Here is a 19,958-nt window from a genome sequence, read left to right on the forward strand (position 1 = left end):
AACTGCACTGGCTACCAATCAAAGAACATATCGCCTTCAAGATTTGTGCTTTAGCTCACAAAATAATCCATGGTCTAGCGCTGAGCTACATGACTGGACTAATCGACCTACCAATTAGAAACACAAGCGAGTCAGCAAGAACGTACCTAAACCTTCACTTCCCAAGATACAAGGGCCTGAAGTATAAATCAACATACGCGTCCAGTTTTTCCTACATACGCACACAGCTCTGGAACACATTAACAAAAGACCTGAAAACTACAAGCAATCACCGAAACTTCCGAAAAAACCCCCCCCTGAAGACTCACCTTTTCAGAAAGGCATACTCCACAGAACCAACATAAACACCGAACAATGTAACACAACAACTAAACTAAGTAACGGACTATACTCAAGCCCTTGCCGAACGATCCCACCCTTGCAACCCGGACAGGACGATCCGCACCAGATCTATGAATTGTACTATCCACTTTGTCTTTGTTCACGCCAGAGTCTGTAACCACTTCTCCGGAACTATGTAAGCCACATTGAGTCTACAAATAAACGGGAAAATGTGGGGAAACAAATGTAACAAATAAATAAAGCTCAAACAAAAACAATGACCCCCTTATGAAAACAAAACTTGTGCGACCAACAGCATTAATAATAAAAAGTTTTAAATATTGGAAGGAAAAAGCCTCAAAGAGCTCCAGATCCAAAGATCTATAGAGCTGAAATGATCATGAACGATCTGCAATTCATCATTGGCTGAAAAAACCTTCCGTGAATGGCTGTCTATAGTACATTACAATGCCAACTCTCTAAATGCATCAAACTTGATAAAGTCTCGTTGAATTTGCAAGGAAAGTACTTAGCTTTCAAAAAGCTCCACACATTCTTCCTGGCAGCTCAAGCGGCTATCTTCAACACACGCCAGCAACCCCAGACCAATGTTGGCCAGTGTTTTGCTCAGCTCACTTTCGCCCTGCTGCGTCAGGTTCTCTAAATTCGGGGTGAACGCATATAAATATGTTAAAAAACAAATGTCCCAGCACAGAACCCTGGGTAAACCCACTATCTAGCCTTCTCCATTGAAAATACTGACCATTTAACCCTACTCTCTGTTTTCTATCTTTTAACCGGTTTTTAGTCTACACTACCTCCTATCCCATGACTCTCCAATTTCCTCTGGAGTCTTTGATGAGGTACTTTGTCGAATGCCTTTTGAAACTCCAGATACACAATATCGACCGGCTCGCCTTTATCCACAGGCTTGTTCACCCCTTCAAGGAATTGTAGTAGATTGGCTGAGTCCGTAACAGCGACTGACGTCATATGCATTTAAGATGTCCGCCATTTTTGAATAGGCAGAAGTGCCAGACAGCATTTTGGTTTGAAGTGGCCATCTGCGTTCACCCCGAATTTAAAGACCCTGAAGCAGCAGGGCGAAAGTGAGGCGATCGAACAGTGCACAAAGAAAAGCAGCCTTACCACTGCAAAAAAAAAATTAACGTCAGCTCGGAGCAGGCGTTAGGGTGTTTGAAGAGAGGATTTCTCAAGATTCTCTCTTTAAAATCTGCCGGTTTTGTTTGGTTTTGGAAGCAGAAGGAAGCCCCAGCAACCCCCTAAGCGTTGGCTGTGAGAAACGAATGTGCGCGAGTCAGAGAACACCCAAAAGTGAAAGCACACGTTGAATCCTGCGTTTAAATATAAGTGCTCCAAACTTTAAAAAATGTAAAGGCGCAGAAAACAGACACCAACGTGCACTTCACGTTCGGATTTTCCAGGCACCTGCGAACAGGAGCTGAGTTTACCGTGGAACTCTTCTGCACATAAGCCAAGCACATCCCCCCTCCTTGCTTTCACTTTAACGATGTGCATATGATTTCCATACCATTTGCTTTGAGCATTGGTGAGCTATTTTTCTGCATTGTTGGCTTACTGTGGGAGTTTTCAGCATCGGGGCCTCAGTGCATGAGGTACTCAAGACCTTCTGGCACCAGATCCTGCCAGAGGATGAGAGCAGTTTCTGGTAGTTTCTAGAAGGGATCTGGAAGCAGGGGAGGAATTGGACCTCCTGATGGGGTGTTGCTAGTGGCAGTAGTATACACCCCAGAAGAAGATTTAAATTCTGACTTTGCTGCCAAAAACTGTCTTTGGAACCTCTCCCGCCACTGACCATACCTGATTAGGGTTGCCAACTGGCCAGTATTCAGCCAGCCTGGCCAGTTTTTGGAAGGCCAGGCCAGCTTACCCCTCAAACTGGCAATTAAAAAGCTGCTTTTTTTTCCTCCAGTCTCCGCTGCGCCAAAGGCAGCTGCCAGTCAGCATACTCTGCCCTACCAACATCTGTCCAAGTTGGGCTGGCTCAGCGTCAGGGACCCTGACCCTCCCTCCTCCCTTTAATTTACTTTTCCCTCCCTGCGGTCTGCTGCATCTGACTTTAAAAAATTTTTTGTTTAGTTAGTTACTTTTATTTCTACAGAGTCACTCTGCTTTAGCTCCTCCCTCCTCCTCCAGGCTCGCCGGCCAGCCACAGGACCTCTGCTGCTGCAGCCCACCCACCTCTTGATGTAACTTCCTGTTTTCTCCTCGTAGGAGGGCCGCAGCAGCAGAAGCAACCTGTAAGAGTCATTACCACTGCAGCCACGGTTGCCAGATGGGTGGTTTTCCGCAACCCGCCGCGGGAAACTTTTGCCCGCGGCGGGTTGCGGTTTTTTGGGCTCATTTTGTGTTTTTTGTGCGGATTTTGGGGCGGTTTTTCGGCCGGCGGGGGTGGGGCTAATGGCGACAGAGGCGGGGTTTGTGACGTTTTGGGCGGGGCTTGGTGACGTTTTGGGTGGGGCGATGACGGTGGGGGTGGGGCTGATGACGGCGGGGGCGGGGGGTGATGACGGAAGGGGCGGGGTTGATGACGGAAGGGGTGGGGTGTATGTGGTTTTTGGGCGGGGTTTGGGCTGTTTTGTGTGTGAATTTTTTTTTTTTATTTGGCAACCCTGACTGCAGCCCCTAAACTTGCGAATTGCAGTGCTGTGGTGTCACTGACCGTGTCAAACAATCAAAGAAGGCAAGAAAGTTGATTTAGGGGACAGGAGAGGAGTGGGGTCGGGACTGGGGAAGTGGAGTAGTTTAACCAAAAAAAAAAAGAGCTATTTATTTGCAGTGGGAGGGAGGGGAGAATGGCTGCAGCAGGCTATAAAGGAAGAGGGGAGGGAATTCTGTGCTCTCCTTAGCCTATAGGATTAGGAACATTTATTGATACAAGATGTACATGTGCCCCTGCCCTTTCACTGTGAAGGGGACTGGGGACAAGAGAGGGAGACTGGATGGGTGGGGGGAGGGAAAGAAGACTGATGGACCCAATGGGAACAGGGAGGGTAGGAGGGGACAGGGCATGATGCCAGACTGGGGCAGAGGAGTCAGAGGACAGGGAGAATATGATAGCTTAGCCTTGGCACCAGGGTGGTGGCTGAGATGGGGAGAGTGTGGGAGGAAAGGCAGCAAAACAAGAGTGAACTCAGGAAAGGGAGGGACAGGGGGACATAGAGAAGAGATGCTAAACAGGACTGCAAGGGGAGTCTAGGGACCAGGCAATTCTGGAAAGAAATGTGAAAGAGAGAGGGACACAGGGGAGGGCAATGCTGGAAAGGGGTATGAGAATGAGAAAGAGGCATAAGGGAGGGCAGTGCTGGAAAGAATGAGAAAGGGGCACAGTGACAGGGAGGGCAATGCTGGAAAGGGGTATGAGAAAGGGGCATAGGGGAGGGCAGTGCTGGAAAGGGTGTGAGAATGAGACAGGGGCACAGGGAGGGCAATGCTGGAAAGGGGGGAATGAGCAGTGGGATGCAGATATAAAGAATATCAAATGGACAGGAGACCCTACAAAGACAAGAAAAAAACAAAGAAAGGCAGAAAAGAGAATCTGGGAACAAAGTAAATGGAAAACCAAAACGCTCGGCAAGAAAGGTAGAAAAAAAGTATTGTATTGCACATTTTAATACAGTAGTTGGAATATATCAGCTTTCAGTTTTTATTTCTCTGGTATAATTGCTGGATCTGATTTCTTGAGGTTTCTAGTTCAGTGTTTTGCATTCATATCTCTATTACTAATCTGTGGTCTCTTGTTTTAATAGGGATGGGTGGTATGTTTTTATTTTCACAGCCCTTTGTAAGTTTGTGTTAGCTACTATTATGTCTGTTTTTGTTTATTTGGATTTTATTACGTATTTTATGTTCCCCGCTTAGATTGTTGAGATACAGCGGGCTATAAATAAAGCTTTACTATTATTATTATTGTTTCATATTTGTCAAGGGTTTGTCTGTGTTTTGCACGTGTCTTGTAGCAGGTCCCCTTTGATCCGTTTTCTCACTAGGTGGTGTACTGGTGTTTTAGGGCCACTTTTTCATGGGTAAGGTTGTTGCTATCTGAGTCCAGGGAGCTAGTGCCGTTATATTACGATAAAGTTCCGAGTGTGTTTTTATACGAGCTTCTGCATAGTGTTTTGCAGTGGAAAGATTGTGTGTTAACCTCTTTTTGATATTTAGAGTTTGTGAAATAATCATAGAACATGTCTACGTGTGGGAGTTTCATCTTCTCTGAGATGGTAAACTCTAGTGTAGGCAGTTAGTTGAAGAGGAGTGGGGCGGGGAAAGGCTGCAACAGGAGGAGGAGCAAGGGAGTTGGGGTGGAGCATGAGGTGGGGCGGGGCAGGGCAGGGCAAGAATCGGGTTTTTCTGTTAAGAAGTTGGTAACCCTATACCTAATAAGGGAGGGCCCCATTTCTGCCAATGTCTGCAGCTGGCTCCCAATGAGAAGAGAGAGAATCAGCCAGTCTATACCCAGTTGGCACATGTAGCACTTGCATAGAGAAATGACACACCCAAAACCCAGTTGCTGGCTTGCTATAGTGAGGTGGTGTCGGGGACCCTTGTCAGCCCGAACAGTCTCTTTGGAACGAAGAAAAGAGAGTCTCAGGACCCTTAGCGTCGCCGCATCTCAAGAAAGATATAGTGGAATTGGAAAAGGTGCAGCGAAGGGCGACTAAAATGATAGCGGGGATGGGACGACTTCCCTATGAAGAAAGGCTAAGGAGGCTAGGGCTTTTCAGCTTGGAGAAGAGACGGCTGAGGGGAGACATGATAGAGGTATATAAAATAATGAGTGGAGTGGAACAGGTGGATGGGAAGCGTCTGTTCACGCTTTCCAAAAATACTAGGACCAGGGGGCATGTGATGAAACTACAGTGTAGTACATTTTAAAACAAATCGGAGAAAAGTTTTCTTCACCCAACGCATACCGTAATTAAACTCTGGAATTCGTTGCCATTGAACGTGGTGAAGGCGGTTAGCTTGGCAGAGTTTTAAAAGGGGTTAGACGGTTTCCTAAAGGACAAGTCCATAAACCGCTACTAAATGGACTTGGGAAAAATCCACAATTCCAGGAATAACATGTATAGAATGTTTGTACGTTTGGGAAGCTCGCCAGGTGCCCTTGGCCTGGATTGGCCGCTGTCGTGGATAGGATGCTGGGCTCGATGGACCCTTGGTCTTTTCCCAGTGTGGCATTACATATGTACTTATGTACACAGGCAGCCCATACATCACTTCTATGGGACACTTCTGTACATCTATAACAAGCTACAGCAGCAAAGCTAAATATCTAATTTGTGTGAGCATCAACTCGCTTGTGTGACATATCATATGTAATTACCAACTAACACAATACCATCAGCCTAACCTGTGTAGCTTTATTAGTAAGAAAGAGAGCAGGAGCAATGGATTTCTATTGCTGTTTGACATGACGTTTTACTGTTCCTGTGTTTCATCAATTCAGAGCAGGGGCGTAGCTAAGTGGGGCCACGGGGGCATGGGCCCCCACAGATTTAGCCCTGGCCCCCTCTACTTTTGACCCCCCGCCACTTTCAACCCCCCCCCTCCCGCCGCTGACACTCCCCTGCCACCACCGCCACCAGGTACCTTTGCTGGTGGGGGTCCCCAACCCACGCTAGCCGAAGTCCTCTTCAGCGCCAGTCTCTGGCGCATTCGCTGATCTGTTTCTGTGAGTATTGACTCCTGACGTCCTCTTCCTTTATAGCCTGCTGCAGCCATTCTCCCCTCCCTTCCACGGCAAATAAACAGCTCTTTTTTTTTTAATTAAACTACTCCACTTCCCCAGTCCCGACCCCACTCCTCTCCTGTCCCCTAAATCAACTTTCTTGTCTTCTTTGATTGTTTGACATGGTCAGTGACACCACAGCACTGCAATTGGCAAATTCAGGGGCTGCAGTGGTAATGACTCCTACAGGTTGCTTCTGCTGCTGCGGCCCGCCTACGAGGAGAAAACAGGAAGTTACATCAAGAGGTGGGTGGGCTGCAGCAGCAGAGGTCCTGTGGCTGGCCAGCGAGCCTGGAGGAGGAGGGAGGAGCTAAAGCTACCTCGCCTGCGAGAGTGACTCTGTGGAAAGAAAAGTAACTAACTAAAAAAAAATGTTTTTTAAGTCAGATGCAGCAGACCGCAGGAAGGGAAAAGTAAATTAAAGGGAGGAGGGAGGGTCAGGGTCCCTGACGCTGAGCCAGCCCAACTTGGACAGATGTTGGTAGGGCAGAGTATGCTGACTGGCAGCTGCCTTTGACGCAGCGGAGACTGGAGGAAAAAAAAGCAGCCTTTTAATTGCCGGTTTGAGGGGAGTATGGATTTTGGGCATCAGACGCTGAGTTCCTTTCATGCAAGGGAGCATTTACTGTGTTATCTATCGATGTATTTACCATGTGGGGCAGGCCCCAACAGTTATCCAGAAAAGCACCATTTATCATGCACTGATTTGTACTCCTAATGAATGGCCAGTGCAAAATATTTACCATGCTTTACGCCCCTAACCAGCTTATTTTCGCAAGAGATCGCTGGCCATCTTCCGACACAAATCGGGAGATGGCCGGCCATCTCCTGAAGCTGGCCAAATCGGTATAATGGAAAGCTGATTTTGGCCGGCTCCAACTGCTTTCCGTCGCAGAGCCGGTGAAAGTTCAAGGGGGCGTTTCTGAAGGGTATGGAAGGCGGGATGGGAGTGTGATTATGAGATGGCCGGCTTCGGCCAATAATAGAAAAAAGATGGCCGGCTCTGACGAGTATTTTGCCGGCTTCACTTGGTTCATTTATTTTTACGACCAAGCCTCAAAAAAGTGTCCCAATTGACCAGATGACCACCGGAGGGAATCGGGGATGACCTCCCCTTACTCCCCCAGTGGTCACCAACCCCCTCCCACCCAAAAAACAAATTTTTGCCAGCCTGAAATGTCATACCAAGCTCCCTGACAGCAGTATGCAGGTCCCTGGAACAGACTTTTGTGGGTGCAGTGCACTTCAGGCAGGTGGACCCAGGCCCATCCCCCCCACCTGTTACACTTGTGGTGGTAAATGGGAGCCCTCCAACCCCCCCCCCCCCCAAACCCACTGTACCCACATGCAGGTGCCCCCCTTCACCCCTTAGGGCTATGGTAGTGGTGTAGAGTTGTGTGGATTGGGTTTTGGGGGGGAATTTGGGGGGCTCAGCACCCAAGGTAAGGGAGCTATGCACCTGGGACCAATTTTTGAAGTCCACTGCAGTGCCTCCTAGGATGCCCGGTTGGTGTCCTGGCATGTGAGAGGGGCCAGTGCACTACAAATGCTGGCTCCTCCCACGACCAAATGCCTTGGATTTGGCCGGATTTGAGATCGCCAGCATTAGTTTCCATTATTGGCGAAAACCGATGCCGGCCATCTCTGACATTTGGCCGGCCCCAACCGTATTATCGAAACGAAAGATAGCCGGCCATCTTTTTCGATACTACGATTCGGGACTGCTCTTTGCGGCACCGTTCGATTATGCCCCTCTAAGTGGTTTATAAATGTACATAAATGTTACGTGTCTGTAAAATGATTCAAAAAAATGTGGAAACAGATGTGCTGTTGCTGCCTCATAAAATAGATTTCCGATTTATATACAGGGCTGTCTATATCCAGGTTTACAGCAATTCCTGTATATAAACACAAAATCTGCTTCCATATCCTGTAGAACATTTGTACGGTTTGTGTTCCCTTAAGTAGGCTCTTCCGACCCACTGCTTACATAAGAAGCTTGGAACCGAGACGGGTTTTCAGCCAGTTGCGCAATGTTGTCCAGTAACTAGGATATCCTGTTGCCACAACTTCTACTGAAGCACGCTCTCTGTATTCACAAATCACTCCCACTCTCTCTACGATTGCATACTTTTATCAATAAAAAAGTGGATGTGTTCTTCTCGCACAGTACTGAATGGCACGGAAAATGTTATCCAGCAGAGTCTCTTCCACCCACAAAGGATATAAAACTATGCTTATGCTTTTATACATTTCAAAATATTTCTAATAACTCTGTGAGGAAACACACACACACACAAAATCCAGTGCTGAAGTGGCTTTAAAAGGGGTAAAAATCTTCAAATCTATCCTCCCCAAGGCTTTCCCTTCAGTTTGCTTCTGAAAAATGAAAATATACATTAAAAATGGATGGTGGATTCATAAGTGTAGCCGTACTTCTAGGCCGGTATCCTGTTTTCCAAACAGTGGCCAAGCCAGGTCACAAGTACCTGGCAGAAACCCAAATCGTGGCAACATTCCATGTAGAACCCCAAAGAATAGCACGATTCTGGAATCCTAAACAGTGACAACTTTCCATGCAGAATCTCAAAGAGTAGCAACACTCCATGTAGAACCCAAAAGAATAGCAAGATTCTGGAATCCTAAAGAGTGACAACATTCCATGCAGAATCTCAAAGAGTAGCAACACTCCATGTAGAACCCAAAAGAATAGCAAGATTCTGGAATCCTAAAGAGTGACAACATTCCATGCAGAATCTCAAAGAGTAGCAACACTCCATGTAGAACCCAAAAGAATAGCAAGATTCTGGAATCCTAAAGAGTGAAACATTCCATGCAGAATCTCAAAGAGTAGCAACACTCCATGTAGAACCCAAAAGAATAGCAAGATTCTGGAATCCTAAAGAGTGACAACATTCCATGCAGAATCTCAAAGAGTAGCAACATTCCATACTATAAATCCAAGGGCAAGCAGTTGCTTCCCATGTCTGTCTCAGTAGCAGACTATGGACTTTTCCTCCAGGAATTTGTCCAAACCTTTTGTAAATCCAGACACGCTAACTGCTGTTACCACCTCCTTCGGCAAACACTTCCAGAGCTTAACTATTCTCTGAGTGAAAAAATATTTCCTCCTACTTGTTTTAAAAGTATTTCCATGTAACTTCCTCAACTGTCCCTTAGTCTTTGTACTTTTGGAACAATTCCCAATGAGGTGGCTTTCAAAGTCTGACAGGAGGAACGGTATGCCCAAAACTAATCACTTGAGGAACAAATGTAATTTTATAAGTGAACTACAAAGAAAGTGTTACCTCATATAAGTGACCTGCACCAGGCAGGCAAGTTATCAAGTGACCATCAAGCCCTTTTAGCTACTCAGTTATCCATAGGACCTGTTTTCTACAGTGCTGAAATCTGGGCTAAATTTGTTCCAACACAGAACGTTAGCGAGCGCTAAGCTCAGATTCTCAGTGTCATATTTTTGAGGGTTTATTTTAAAAAAACATGTTTTCCAGTCACGCACTAAGGGCTCCTTTTACAAAGTATCTGTACTGCCGCTTTGCCGCCATTCATTTCGCCATTACCACCGGCCCACCGCTCACCATTTCTAGGGCAACAGATATTTTTTTTTTGGCGCCGGGAGCTTAAATGGTGGTAATCGGGCAGCACCCTGCATTGCCCTGTTACCACTGGGATAGCATGGGAACCCTTTCCAACTCAGAAATAGGTGGAGGTCAAGGCTCCCTCCCAGAAATGGCTGCATGGCAAGTGTGTACTTACCACATAGCCATTTCTTACTGCAGGGGCGTAGCCAGAGCCCAAGGTGGAGGGCACATTTTGTCCCGCCTCCCTGTTGCCGCCCTCCCGCCACCACCTCTGCCCCCCCCCCCCCCCCACTGGAAGGTACCTTGGCTAAAGCGTTTGTCCCGTGCTGCTCTTACGTTGCCTGGCGTCCTGTCCCGCTTTCAGCGCTGTTCACGCTCGTTTCATTAAAACGAGTGTGCACGGAGCTGAAAAACAGGACAGGGCGCCAGGAATGTAAGACCAGCACGGGACAAACACCTTTGCTGGCGGAGGTTGGAGACTCCCGCCAGCCAAACTGGGAGCCCCAGAGCTAGTTTTGAGGGGGCCCAGGCCCCCGTGGCCCCCCTTAGCTACGCCAGTGGCTTACTGTTTAGCCTCGGTATATTTTCTTGCTAATTTCACAGTAGAAGCCATGCACTGAGCATCAGCACGCTGCTCTACCACGTGACTTTCTGTATCACAGTGGTGGTCCTTGGTGGTCATAAAGCAGAGCTTCCTTCACAACCTGGTAAAAGCACACTATAGATTCTATCTCAAGGTGTCACTGTGATAAAATTCAAGTCTACATCAAAATCTTCATCTCCAAGAAGTGCAGTGTTGGATAACATAGTAGATGAAGGCAGAAAAAGACCTGCATGGTCCATCCAGTCTGCCCAACAAAATAAACTCATATGTGCTACTTTTTGTGTATACCCTACCTTGATTTGTACCTGTCCTCTTCAGGGCACATACCGTATAAGTCTGCCCAGCACTATCCCCGCCTCCCAACCACCAGCCCCTCCTCCCACCACCGGCTCTGGCACAGACCGTATAAGTCTGCCCAGCACTATCCCCGCCTCCCGCCACCGGCTCTGCCACCCAATCTCGGCTAAGCTCCTGAGGATCCATTCCTTCTGAACAGGATTCCTTTATGTTTATCCCACGCGTGTTTGAATTCTGTTACCGTTTTCATTTCCACCACCTCCCGCGGGAGGGCATTCCAAGCATCCACCACTCTCTCCGTGAAAAAATACTTCCTGACATTTTTCTTGAGAATCACCTCCGAGCTAATGAGTTATGTAAGAATAAAGTTTTGGACAATTTTAAATCACAGGCACAATAAGAAACCAAATGAATCTGTCCAGCATACATTTCACTTTCACAAAGATACAATCCCACAGGCCAGGTCTCAGCATATATTTGCATTAATAGCTTAATTCAAAGGTCAAATGTTCAATTAGTTTTCTGATGCAGTAAGAGATGTAGAAAGATGCAACTATTTTGTGTGGTCTCTCCTGCCACCTAATGGCCACGAATGTGAACTAATTAATTCTCAGAGACAAATGCTGACACTTTTTTTGCCCCTCTTCTACAGGACGGCTCAATTGAACTTGTGCTGAGAATCTGAAACAGTGACTCGCAAAATGAATCCACTCTTTCAAAAGATACAAAGATTAGGGGACACGTCATGAAGCTACTGGATAGTACATTTAACAGACAGAACATTTTTCAGTCTACGCACAGTTAAGCTCTGGAATTCTTTGTTGGAGAAAACGATCAAAGCAAATAGCATGACTAAGGTTTAAACAAAGGCCGGACAAGTTTCTGGAAGAAAAGTCCATAAACCACTATTAAAGCAGACACAAAGAAAGCCACTGCTTACCTCCTAGGGGTCAGCAGCAAAGATTCTGTCCACATTTTGAGATCCAGCAAGTCGACTTCTGAACTGGATCAGCCATTATTGGAAAAGAAAGAGGCCAATCCGACTAGGGAGGCCGGACACAACTGGGCTGTAGGCCAGTGGTAAGGAAAGGGTTAAGGAAAGGCAGGGGGGAGGGGGAGGAGGGGGAGGGAAAACATAAAGGGGAGCCCAACAGGTAAGGAGGGGTCATTACGAGCGGGCAGCAGCAAGGCAGAGGAGCTGATTACGGAATACTCTGACCTACCTCAAGAAGGCCCGATTTGAACAATCTTACCTCCTTCAAGAGGGCTTTGCTTTCATCTGTGAGGTTTGAAATGCCCGTTTTGCCTGCTATATATTTCCCTTCATGTGGACTAAGGTTATAAAATACTAAGGTCAGGTCCACATTTAACTGATAACTAACGTCAATTATCAGCTCATTATTAAGTTATGTGCGCAAATGACTTTATCCTATAACTTCTATGAGCAACTTTGCATACTAAGCGTAAAGTTGGACACACAAGTTTATAAAATTTGGGGATTTATATATATCTTTATTAAAAGCATTCGATTATCACACACAGGGCCAGAAGCGCAGTTCTGAATAAACTCTAGGGTGCATCATAACATGGTTATCATCCCACCATGGGCTGTCTTGGGGTCCTCTGCCTGGGTGGGGGGGGGGGGTGTCAGCACATTTTGGACAGGTTTATTTCAATAGATGGCCTGAAGTCATTAGAGTCTAGATGATGGGCCATCTTAGTTGCAGTTTCAAGATGGGGGTGATGGGGAAGGTAGTAGGGGGTGTTCATAAATTTAGGATCTCAAGTTTCTTCTCTCATATGCCATAAGGTGTTCAGTTCACTCATTTTTCATTGTTAACTCATTATCATGTAATGGTCATAAGTACATAAGTATTGCCATACTGGGAAAGACCAAAGGTCCATCAAGCCCAGCATCCTGTTTCCAACAGTGGCCAATCCAGGTCACAAATACCTGGCAGAAACCCAAATAGTAGCAACGTTCCATGTAGAACCCCAAACAGTAGCAACATTCTAGAATTCTAAAGAATAACAAGGTTCCATGCAGAATTTCAAAGTGTAGCAACATTCCATGAAGAACCCCAAAGAGTAGCAAGATTCCATTCAGAATCCTAAGTACATAAGTACAAAAGTGTTGCCACACTGGGACAGACCAAAGGTCCATCAAGCCCAGCATCCTGTTTCCAACAGTGGCCAATCCAGATCACAAATACCCGGCAAGATCCAAAAAATGTACAAAACATTTTATACTGCTTATCCCAGAAATAGTGGATTTTCCCCAAGTCCATTTAATAACGGTCTATGGACTTTTCCTTTAGGAAGCCGTCCAAACCTTTTTAAAACTGCGCTAAGCTAACCAGAGTTTCTTCTCTCATATGCCATAAGGTGTTCAGTTCACTCATTTTTCATTATTAACTCATTATCATGTAATGGTCTAATGACTTTGCTCGGCGTTGTTGTGCAGCTGTTTGTTACATGGTTATTTTGATCCCGAATAAAACCGTTAAACCAGAAAAGCATTTGAGGGACACATACCTTGGTCCATAGCTACTGAAGCTGCAAGTCACTTACCCATGACTACTTTACACTATTTTGCTCATTCCACAGAGAACACAAGAATAATAAACTTTGAAATAATATGTCGCCAAGACCAGCCTTAAGCAGGGGCAAGAGGGGCAGCACACTCATAAGTGGTCCCCCTATTTCTGAACTCCCACCCTACCTTAAAACTATGCTTCTCCGTAGAGGGCTCTGGACAGGAGCAGCAATTTACATAGGCCGCCTGCCACCAACCCCAGAGCCTGCCCCTTTCTGATGTAACTTCCTGCTTCCGCAAGGGTGGGACATAACAGAGAGCAAGTTCTGAGGTTGGCAGCAGATGGCCTATGTGAATCGTTGACACTGCCCAGGGTCCTCTACAGAGAAACGCTGTTTTAAGGTAAGGTGGGGGAGGGAGGTTCGGAGAAAGAAGACACACCATACCATCAAGGGGACTCCCAAACTGGTCTGTACAGAGCCCTGCAATTGGTAAGGCCGGCCTTGTATCTTGCATGGAAATATCAATATTCCCTTGGTTGCATTCACAGATTTCTCATCATTATTTCTGTTAGTTCACAAAGGTATAAGAAAAGGGGTGAGAACTTTCTGGGTATCTTCTCAGGTTTCCTAAAATTTGCAACCTGGCACCAGTCCAACCTGAGAAAAAAAAGCAGTTGCAAGTCCAGCAGCAGCCTCAACAGCCCAGGGATGCTTTCCACAAGCATAAAAGCGTGAGATTTATGAAAGAGACAGGCTAAAGAGAGAAAAAAAATAAAATAAAATAAAACCAAGAAATCAAAAAATGCCCAAAACAAAAAGAGGAAGAAATGTTAAAAAGCAGACAAGAAGAACAGAAAGCAACACAACATCCACAACACTGACTAAAATACACACAATTGGAGGGGCATTTTCAATACGACGTCTAAGTCCGACTTTGGACATTCTGCAAAAAAACGTCCAAACTCTGAATAGGAAAGAAGGTCATTTTCAAAAAAGAAAAAAGGCTATTTTTCCGAAAATACCGTTTTCGAAAAAGGTTGTGCTTTGGACATTTTGTTGTTTGGTCCATTTTCGAACCCCCCCCCCCCCCCCCAAAAAAAAACCCAAACAAACCATGAATAAGTGCAAAATGTAGAAAATCAAGCCATCGGGATGTTGGAGGAGACAGCATTTTTAGCAGACTGGTCCCTCAGACATCCCAAGAGAGCAATGGGGCATCTAGAGGCCACTTCTGTGCACTTCATAAAAGTTCTCCCAGGTACATATCTCAACTTTGCTCCCTTATCTTGTCCCCTGAGCTCTCCGAAACCCACCCAAAACCTACTGTCGCCCCCCACTGTACATCACTACAATAGCCCTTATGGGTGAAGAGGGTTCCTATATGTGGGAACAGTAAGGTTTCGGTGACTCTGGGAAGGGTCACAGTTTTTACCACAAATGTGACAGGTAGCGGAAGATTGGGACCTGAATCCCCCACGCCACAGTGCACTGCACCGACCACTACATTACTCCAGGGACCTGCATGCTGCTCTAATAGACCTGGCTGTCATAGAGGTTGGTAAGTTATATTTTTATTCACGTTTTGTTTTGGGTGGAGTGGGAGGGGTGGGTCAGTGACCATTGTGGGGGGGGGACATTGAGGGCCATCCCTGATTCCCTCTTGTGATCATATGGTCATTTACGGCACCTTCTTGTGCCTTATTCGTATGCTTAATGTTATCATGTCAACCTATTCTCTATGCAACAACAACTGTAACTTGCACTCTGGTATGGCGAATGCCATAGCGGAGCATTGTAAGCCACATTGAGCCTGCAAATAGGTGGGAAAATGTGGGATACAAATGCAACAAATAAATAAAAACAGGTTTAGCTCAAAACATCTTCGTTCTAGTTTTGTTTTGTTCCATTATGGCTGAAAAACATCTAAGTCTTAGGAAGGCCCAAATCCCACCCTTAACACGCCCCCGACATGCCTCCTTGAGACTTGGATGCACACCAGATGAACCGCATCAGAAAAACGTCTGCTTGATGCCAATTTTTAGACTTTTTCTTTTCTTTCGAAAATGAGCTACTGTGAGGGGCATAATTGAACGGCGCCGGCCAAATCGATGGGCGGCCATCTTCGGGGCTGGCTCCGCGAAGGGGCGGAGCAAAGCGTATTTTTGAAATACACTTGGCGCCAGCCAAATCGCTCGCCGGGGTTAGATGAGATGGCCGATTTTCAGCCATAATGGAAACCGGAGTCGGCCTTCTCAAACCCAGCGAAATGTAAGGCATTTCGGCGTGGGAGGAGCCAGCATTTCTAGTGCACTGGGCCCCCTGACATGCCAGGACACCAACTGGGCACCCTAGGGGGCACTTCTAACAATTTAAAAAATATATACAAATACCTCCCAGGTGCATAGCTCCCTTACCTTGGGTGCTGAGCCCCCCAAATCCCCCCCAAAACCCACTCCCCACAACTCTACACCACTACCATAATCCTTATGGGTGAAGGGGGGCACCTACATGTGGGTACAGTGGGTTTTGGCGGGGTTTGGAGGGCTCAACACTTAGCACCACAAGTGTAACAGGTAGTGGGGGATGGACCTGGGTCTGCCTGCCTGAAGTGCATTGCACCCATTAAAAACTGCTCCAGAGACTTGTCAGGGAGCTGGATATGACATTTGAGGCTGGCATACAGGCTGGCAAAAAACGTTTTTAAAGTTGTTATTTTGAGGGTGGGAGGGGACTAGTGATCACTGGGGAAGTTAGGGGAGGTCATCCCCGATTCCCTCCGGAGGGGATCTGGTCAGTTGGGGCATTTTTTTGGGACTTGGACCTGAAAAAAAAAGGTCCAAATAAACTGGACCAAATTCTCGTGACAGCCGGCTTTCTTTTTTCCATTATCGGGTGAAGCCGGCCATCTCAACGCACGCCCCCGTCCCGTCTTCGCTACCATGCCAACATGCCCCCTTTGAACTTTTGCCGGCCCCACTACGGAAAGCAGTTGAAGCCGGCCAAAATCGGCTTTCGATTATGCCAATTTGGCCGATTTCAGGAAATCGTCGGCCATCTTCCGATTTGCGTCAGAAGATGGGCGGCGATCTCTTTCGAAAATAAGCTGGTTAATAACACAAAAGCAAAAAGAGTTTCTCTGGCATCCGAGTTTCCGCTCCTGCATAAGAAGATATGTCACACTGACAAAGTCTTCAGACAGATGCTGAGAGGTATCATGGGATATTACCATTATTCTGTCTCACTCACCTCAGGATTGGAAGATGAAGATGGTCCAACATCAATAACACTGGGATCAGAAGTCTGGGTATCTGTTACTTCAAGCCTGGGGTTAATCTAAGGGTCAAAAACAAAAAATTACTCTTTTGCTTAATTAAATCTACATAAAGCAGACAGCATTTGGGGGCCCTTTTACTACGCATGTAGGCACCTATGCGCGTACAACACGCATCGACTTAGAACTACTGCCCGGCTACCACATGCCCCGGGCGGTAGTTTAAATTTTGATGCGCGTACAAAATGCACGGCAGAAAACAATTTATATTTTCTACTGTGTGGCACTAACCAGGCGGTAATCGGCAGTGTATGCGCTGTTGATTACCACCCGATTAACGCGTGAGACCCTACATCTAAATTAATGGGTACATAAGTACATAAGTATTGCCATACTGGGAAAGACCAAAGGTCCATCAAGCCGAGCATCCTGTTTCCAACAGTGGCCAATCCAGGTCACAAATACCCGGCAAGATCCCAAAAATGTACAAAACATTATATACTGCTTATCCCAGAAATAGTGGATTTGCCCGAAGTCCATTTAATAACGGTCTATGGACTTTTCCTTTAGGAAGCCGTCCAAACCTTTTTTAAACTCCGCTAGGCTGACCGCCTTTACCACGTTCTCTGGCAACAAATTCCAGAGTTTAATTACACGTTGAGTGAAGAAAAATTTTCTCCGATTCGTTTTAAATTTACTACATTGTAGCTTCATCGCATGCCCCCTAGACCTAGTATTTTTGGAAAGCGTAAACAGACGCTTCACATCTACCTGTTCAACTTCACTCATTATTTTATAGACCTCTATCATATCTCCCCTCAGCCGCCTTTTCTCCAAGCTGAAGAGCCCTAGCCGCTTTAGCCTTTCCTCATAGGGAAGTCGTCCCATCCCCTTTATCATTTTCGTCGCCCTTCTCTGCACCTTTTCTAATTCCACTATATATTTTTTGAGATGCGGCGACCAGAATTGAACACAATATTCGAGGTGCGGTCGCACCACGGAGCGATACAAAGGCATTATAACATCCTCATTTTTGTTTTCCATTCCTTTCCTAATAATACCTAACATTCTATTTGCTTTCTTAGTCGCAGCAGCACCCTGAGCAGAAGGTTTCAACGTATCATCAACGACGACACCTAGATCCCTTTCTTGGTCCGTGACTCCTAACGTGGAATCTTCCATGACATAGCTATAATTAGGATTCCTCTTTCCCCCATGCATCACTTTGCACTTGCTCACATTAAACGTCATCTGCCATTTAGACGCCCAGTCTCCCACTCTCATAAGGTCCTCTTGTAATTTTTCACAATCCTCCCATAGTCCTTAACGACTATGAATAACTTTGTGTCATCAGCAAATTTAATTACCTCACTAGTTACTCCCATCTCTAGGTCATTTATAAATATGTTAAAATGGTGGCAGTAAGGTCTCAGGCCCAAAATGGACACGCGCTGATTTTTATTTTGCCGCATGTCCATTTTCGGCAAAAAAAGGCGGCCTTTTTTGCAGGCACGCTGAAAAATGGACCTGCGCGCGTCCAATACACAGGCCTACACCAGCGCAGGCCATTTTTCGGCGCACCTTGGTAAAAGGGCCCCATAACGATGCTATGCTCCTCCAACGCTACTTTCAATAGGTGACATCTGTAAATTTGATAACCCCGTTCAGTTTACATACAAATCGTTCAACTCAACCCGATTGTTACTGTAAGAGAAATGGTTTCATGAATATGGATACTACTTGGACTTTAAAGAGAAAGACAGTATTATTATTATTTGTTACATTTGTATCCCACATTTTCCCACCTTTTGCAGCCTCAATGTGGCTTAACCGTTAACGGCGTTAGCCGATTACGGTCTGAACAAATGCATGGTATGAATGCTTGGCAGAATTTTAAAAGGGGTTAGACGGTTTCCTAAAGGACAAGTCCATAAACCGCTACTAAATGGACTTGGGAAAAATCCACAATTCCAGGAATAACATGTATAGAATGTTTGTACGTTTGGGAAGCTTGTCAGGTGCCCTTGGCCTGGATTGGCCGCTGTCGTGGACAAGATGCTGGGCATTACTTATGTACTTATGTCCTCTACTTGGCTCACTTTTATTACATAGTGATTTAACCTATTGTGATGTCATAGTGGCTCATTCCACCAATAAGAGCCAACCTCATTAGTGATGTCACAATGGCTTGATTGTATAGAATGTTTGTATGTTTGGGAAGCTTGCCAGGTGCCCTTGGCCTGGATTGGCCGCTGTCGTGGACAGGATGCTGGGCTCGATGGACCCTTGGTCTTTTCCCAGTGTGGCATTACTTATGTACTTATGAATGAATACAAAGTGATATCGTGGTAGAATGAGGTACACGTAAGGTAGGTACAGTTGGGGGGAACTTAGAGAGGAAAAGGGGGAATAAGAGACAGGTAATATTCGTTACGGTCTTTGGTTACATTGTGTCGCAAGTGTCCAGGTATTTTTATGCTGGGTCGGTGGGGTAGGCTCTTCTGAACAGGCCTGTCTTTAGTGCGTTCCGAAAATTTAGGTGGTCGAGCGTAGTTTTTACTGCTTGTGGCGATGCGTTCCATAGTTGTGCGCTTAGGTAGGAAAAGCTGGTTGCATAGGTGGATTTGTATTTGAGTCCTTTGCTGCTTGGGTAGTGGAGGTTTAGGTGTGATCGTGCAGATTTTGTGGTGTTTCTGGTTGGCAGGTCGATGCGGTCTGTCATGTATGCTGGTGCCTCGCCGTAAATAATTTTATGAACAGTCGTGCAGATTTTGAAAATGATACGTTCTTTGATTGAACTCCAGAGGTCAGTGACCAGCACATTGTGACCCTACTGATAGCAGATTTCATGACACAAAATGCCACCGTTCTATGAGTGAGTTCTGACGTCTTTGGCTAAACCGAGCACCCAACCCAAAATGCAACTCAGCAGAAAATAAATCACACTAAGTTCTAGAGGATACACCCTGTGTTCTGAGCGGCCAGGAGAAGGTGCCCCGGGGCTGTTTGATGATTGAGCCTGCCCTAGATTTTATCCCATTGCTTACACCCAGATATAGGTCCTGCTTTCCTTATGCATGAAATGGGCCCACGCAGGGGCTGACTCAGCCTATCCTAAGGGACAAGGATTCATTTGATAACCATAACATGTCTGAGTTATAACTATCACGCACTAGAACAGGTAGGATATTACCGTATATATCGTGCCTTAATTTCCGCATGGAAATCGAAGCGTATTCTACAACAATGCATGCAACTTAATTGGTTAACTAGCTAATCAGTGCTGTCAGCACTAATTGGCATTAATTAAAATTTACGCGTACAACTCGCTAAGGGGGTCTTGCACTAAGCCGCAGTAACATTTTTAGCTTGTGGTAGATGCCCACAGGAATATAACGGGCATCTCCGCGTTTACCACCAGCTGATTTCTACCGCGAGGTAAAAACGCTACCGTGGCTTAGTAAAAGACCCCCCTAAGTGTATTCTGTAACGTGGTGCGCGTAAATTCCAAGTCGCATAGTTTGAAAAGGGGGCATGGTTATGGGCGTGGAA

The 19,958-nt window shown here is 46.1% G+C and overlaps 1 protein-coding gene across 1 annotated transcript in view; it reads right to left on the reverse strand.

The window, feature by feature from the left end:
* The window catches only part of POC1B (POC1 centriolar protein B), a 106,681-nt gene that overhangs the window by 56,697 nt on the left and 30,026 nt on the right, over window positions 1–19,958 (reverse strand). Inside the window, exon 10 of the mRNA XM_030214370.1 lies at window positions 16,382–16,468. Coding sequence (XP_030070230.1) covers window positions 16,382–16,468 — 87 coding nt within the window. The remainder of the gene's footprint in view (window positions 1–16,381; window positions 16,469–19,958) is intronic.

Source organism: Microcaecilia unicolor, chromosome 9, assembly GCF_901765095.1.
Source record: "Microcaecilia unicolor chromosome 9, aMicUni1.1, whole genome shotgun sequence".
NCBI classification, from domain to species: domain Eukaryota; kingdom Metazoa; phylum Chordata; class Amphibia; order Gymnophiona; family Siphonopidae; genus Microcaecilia; species Microcaecilia unicolor.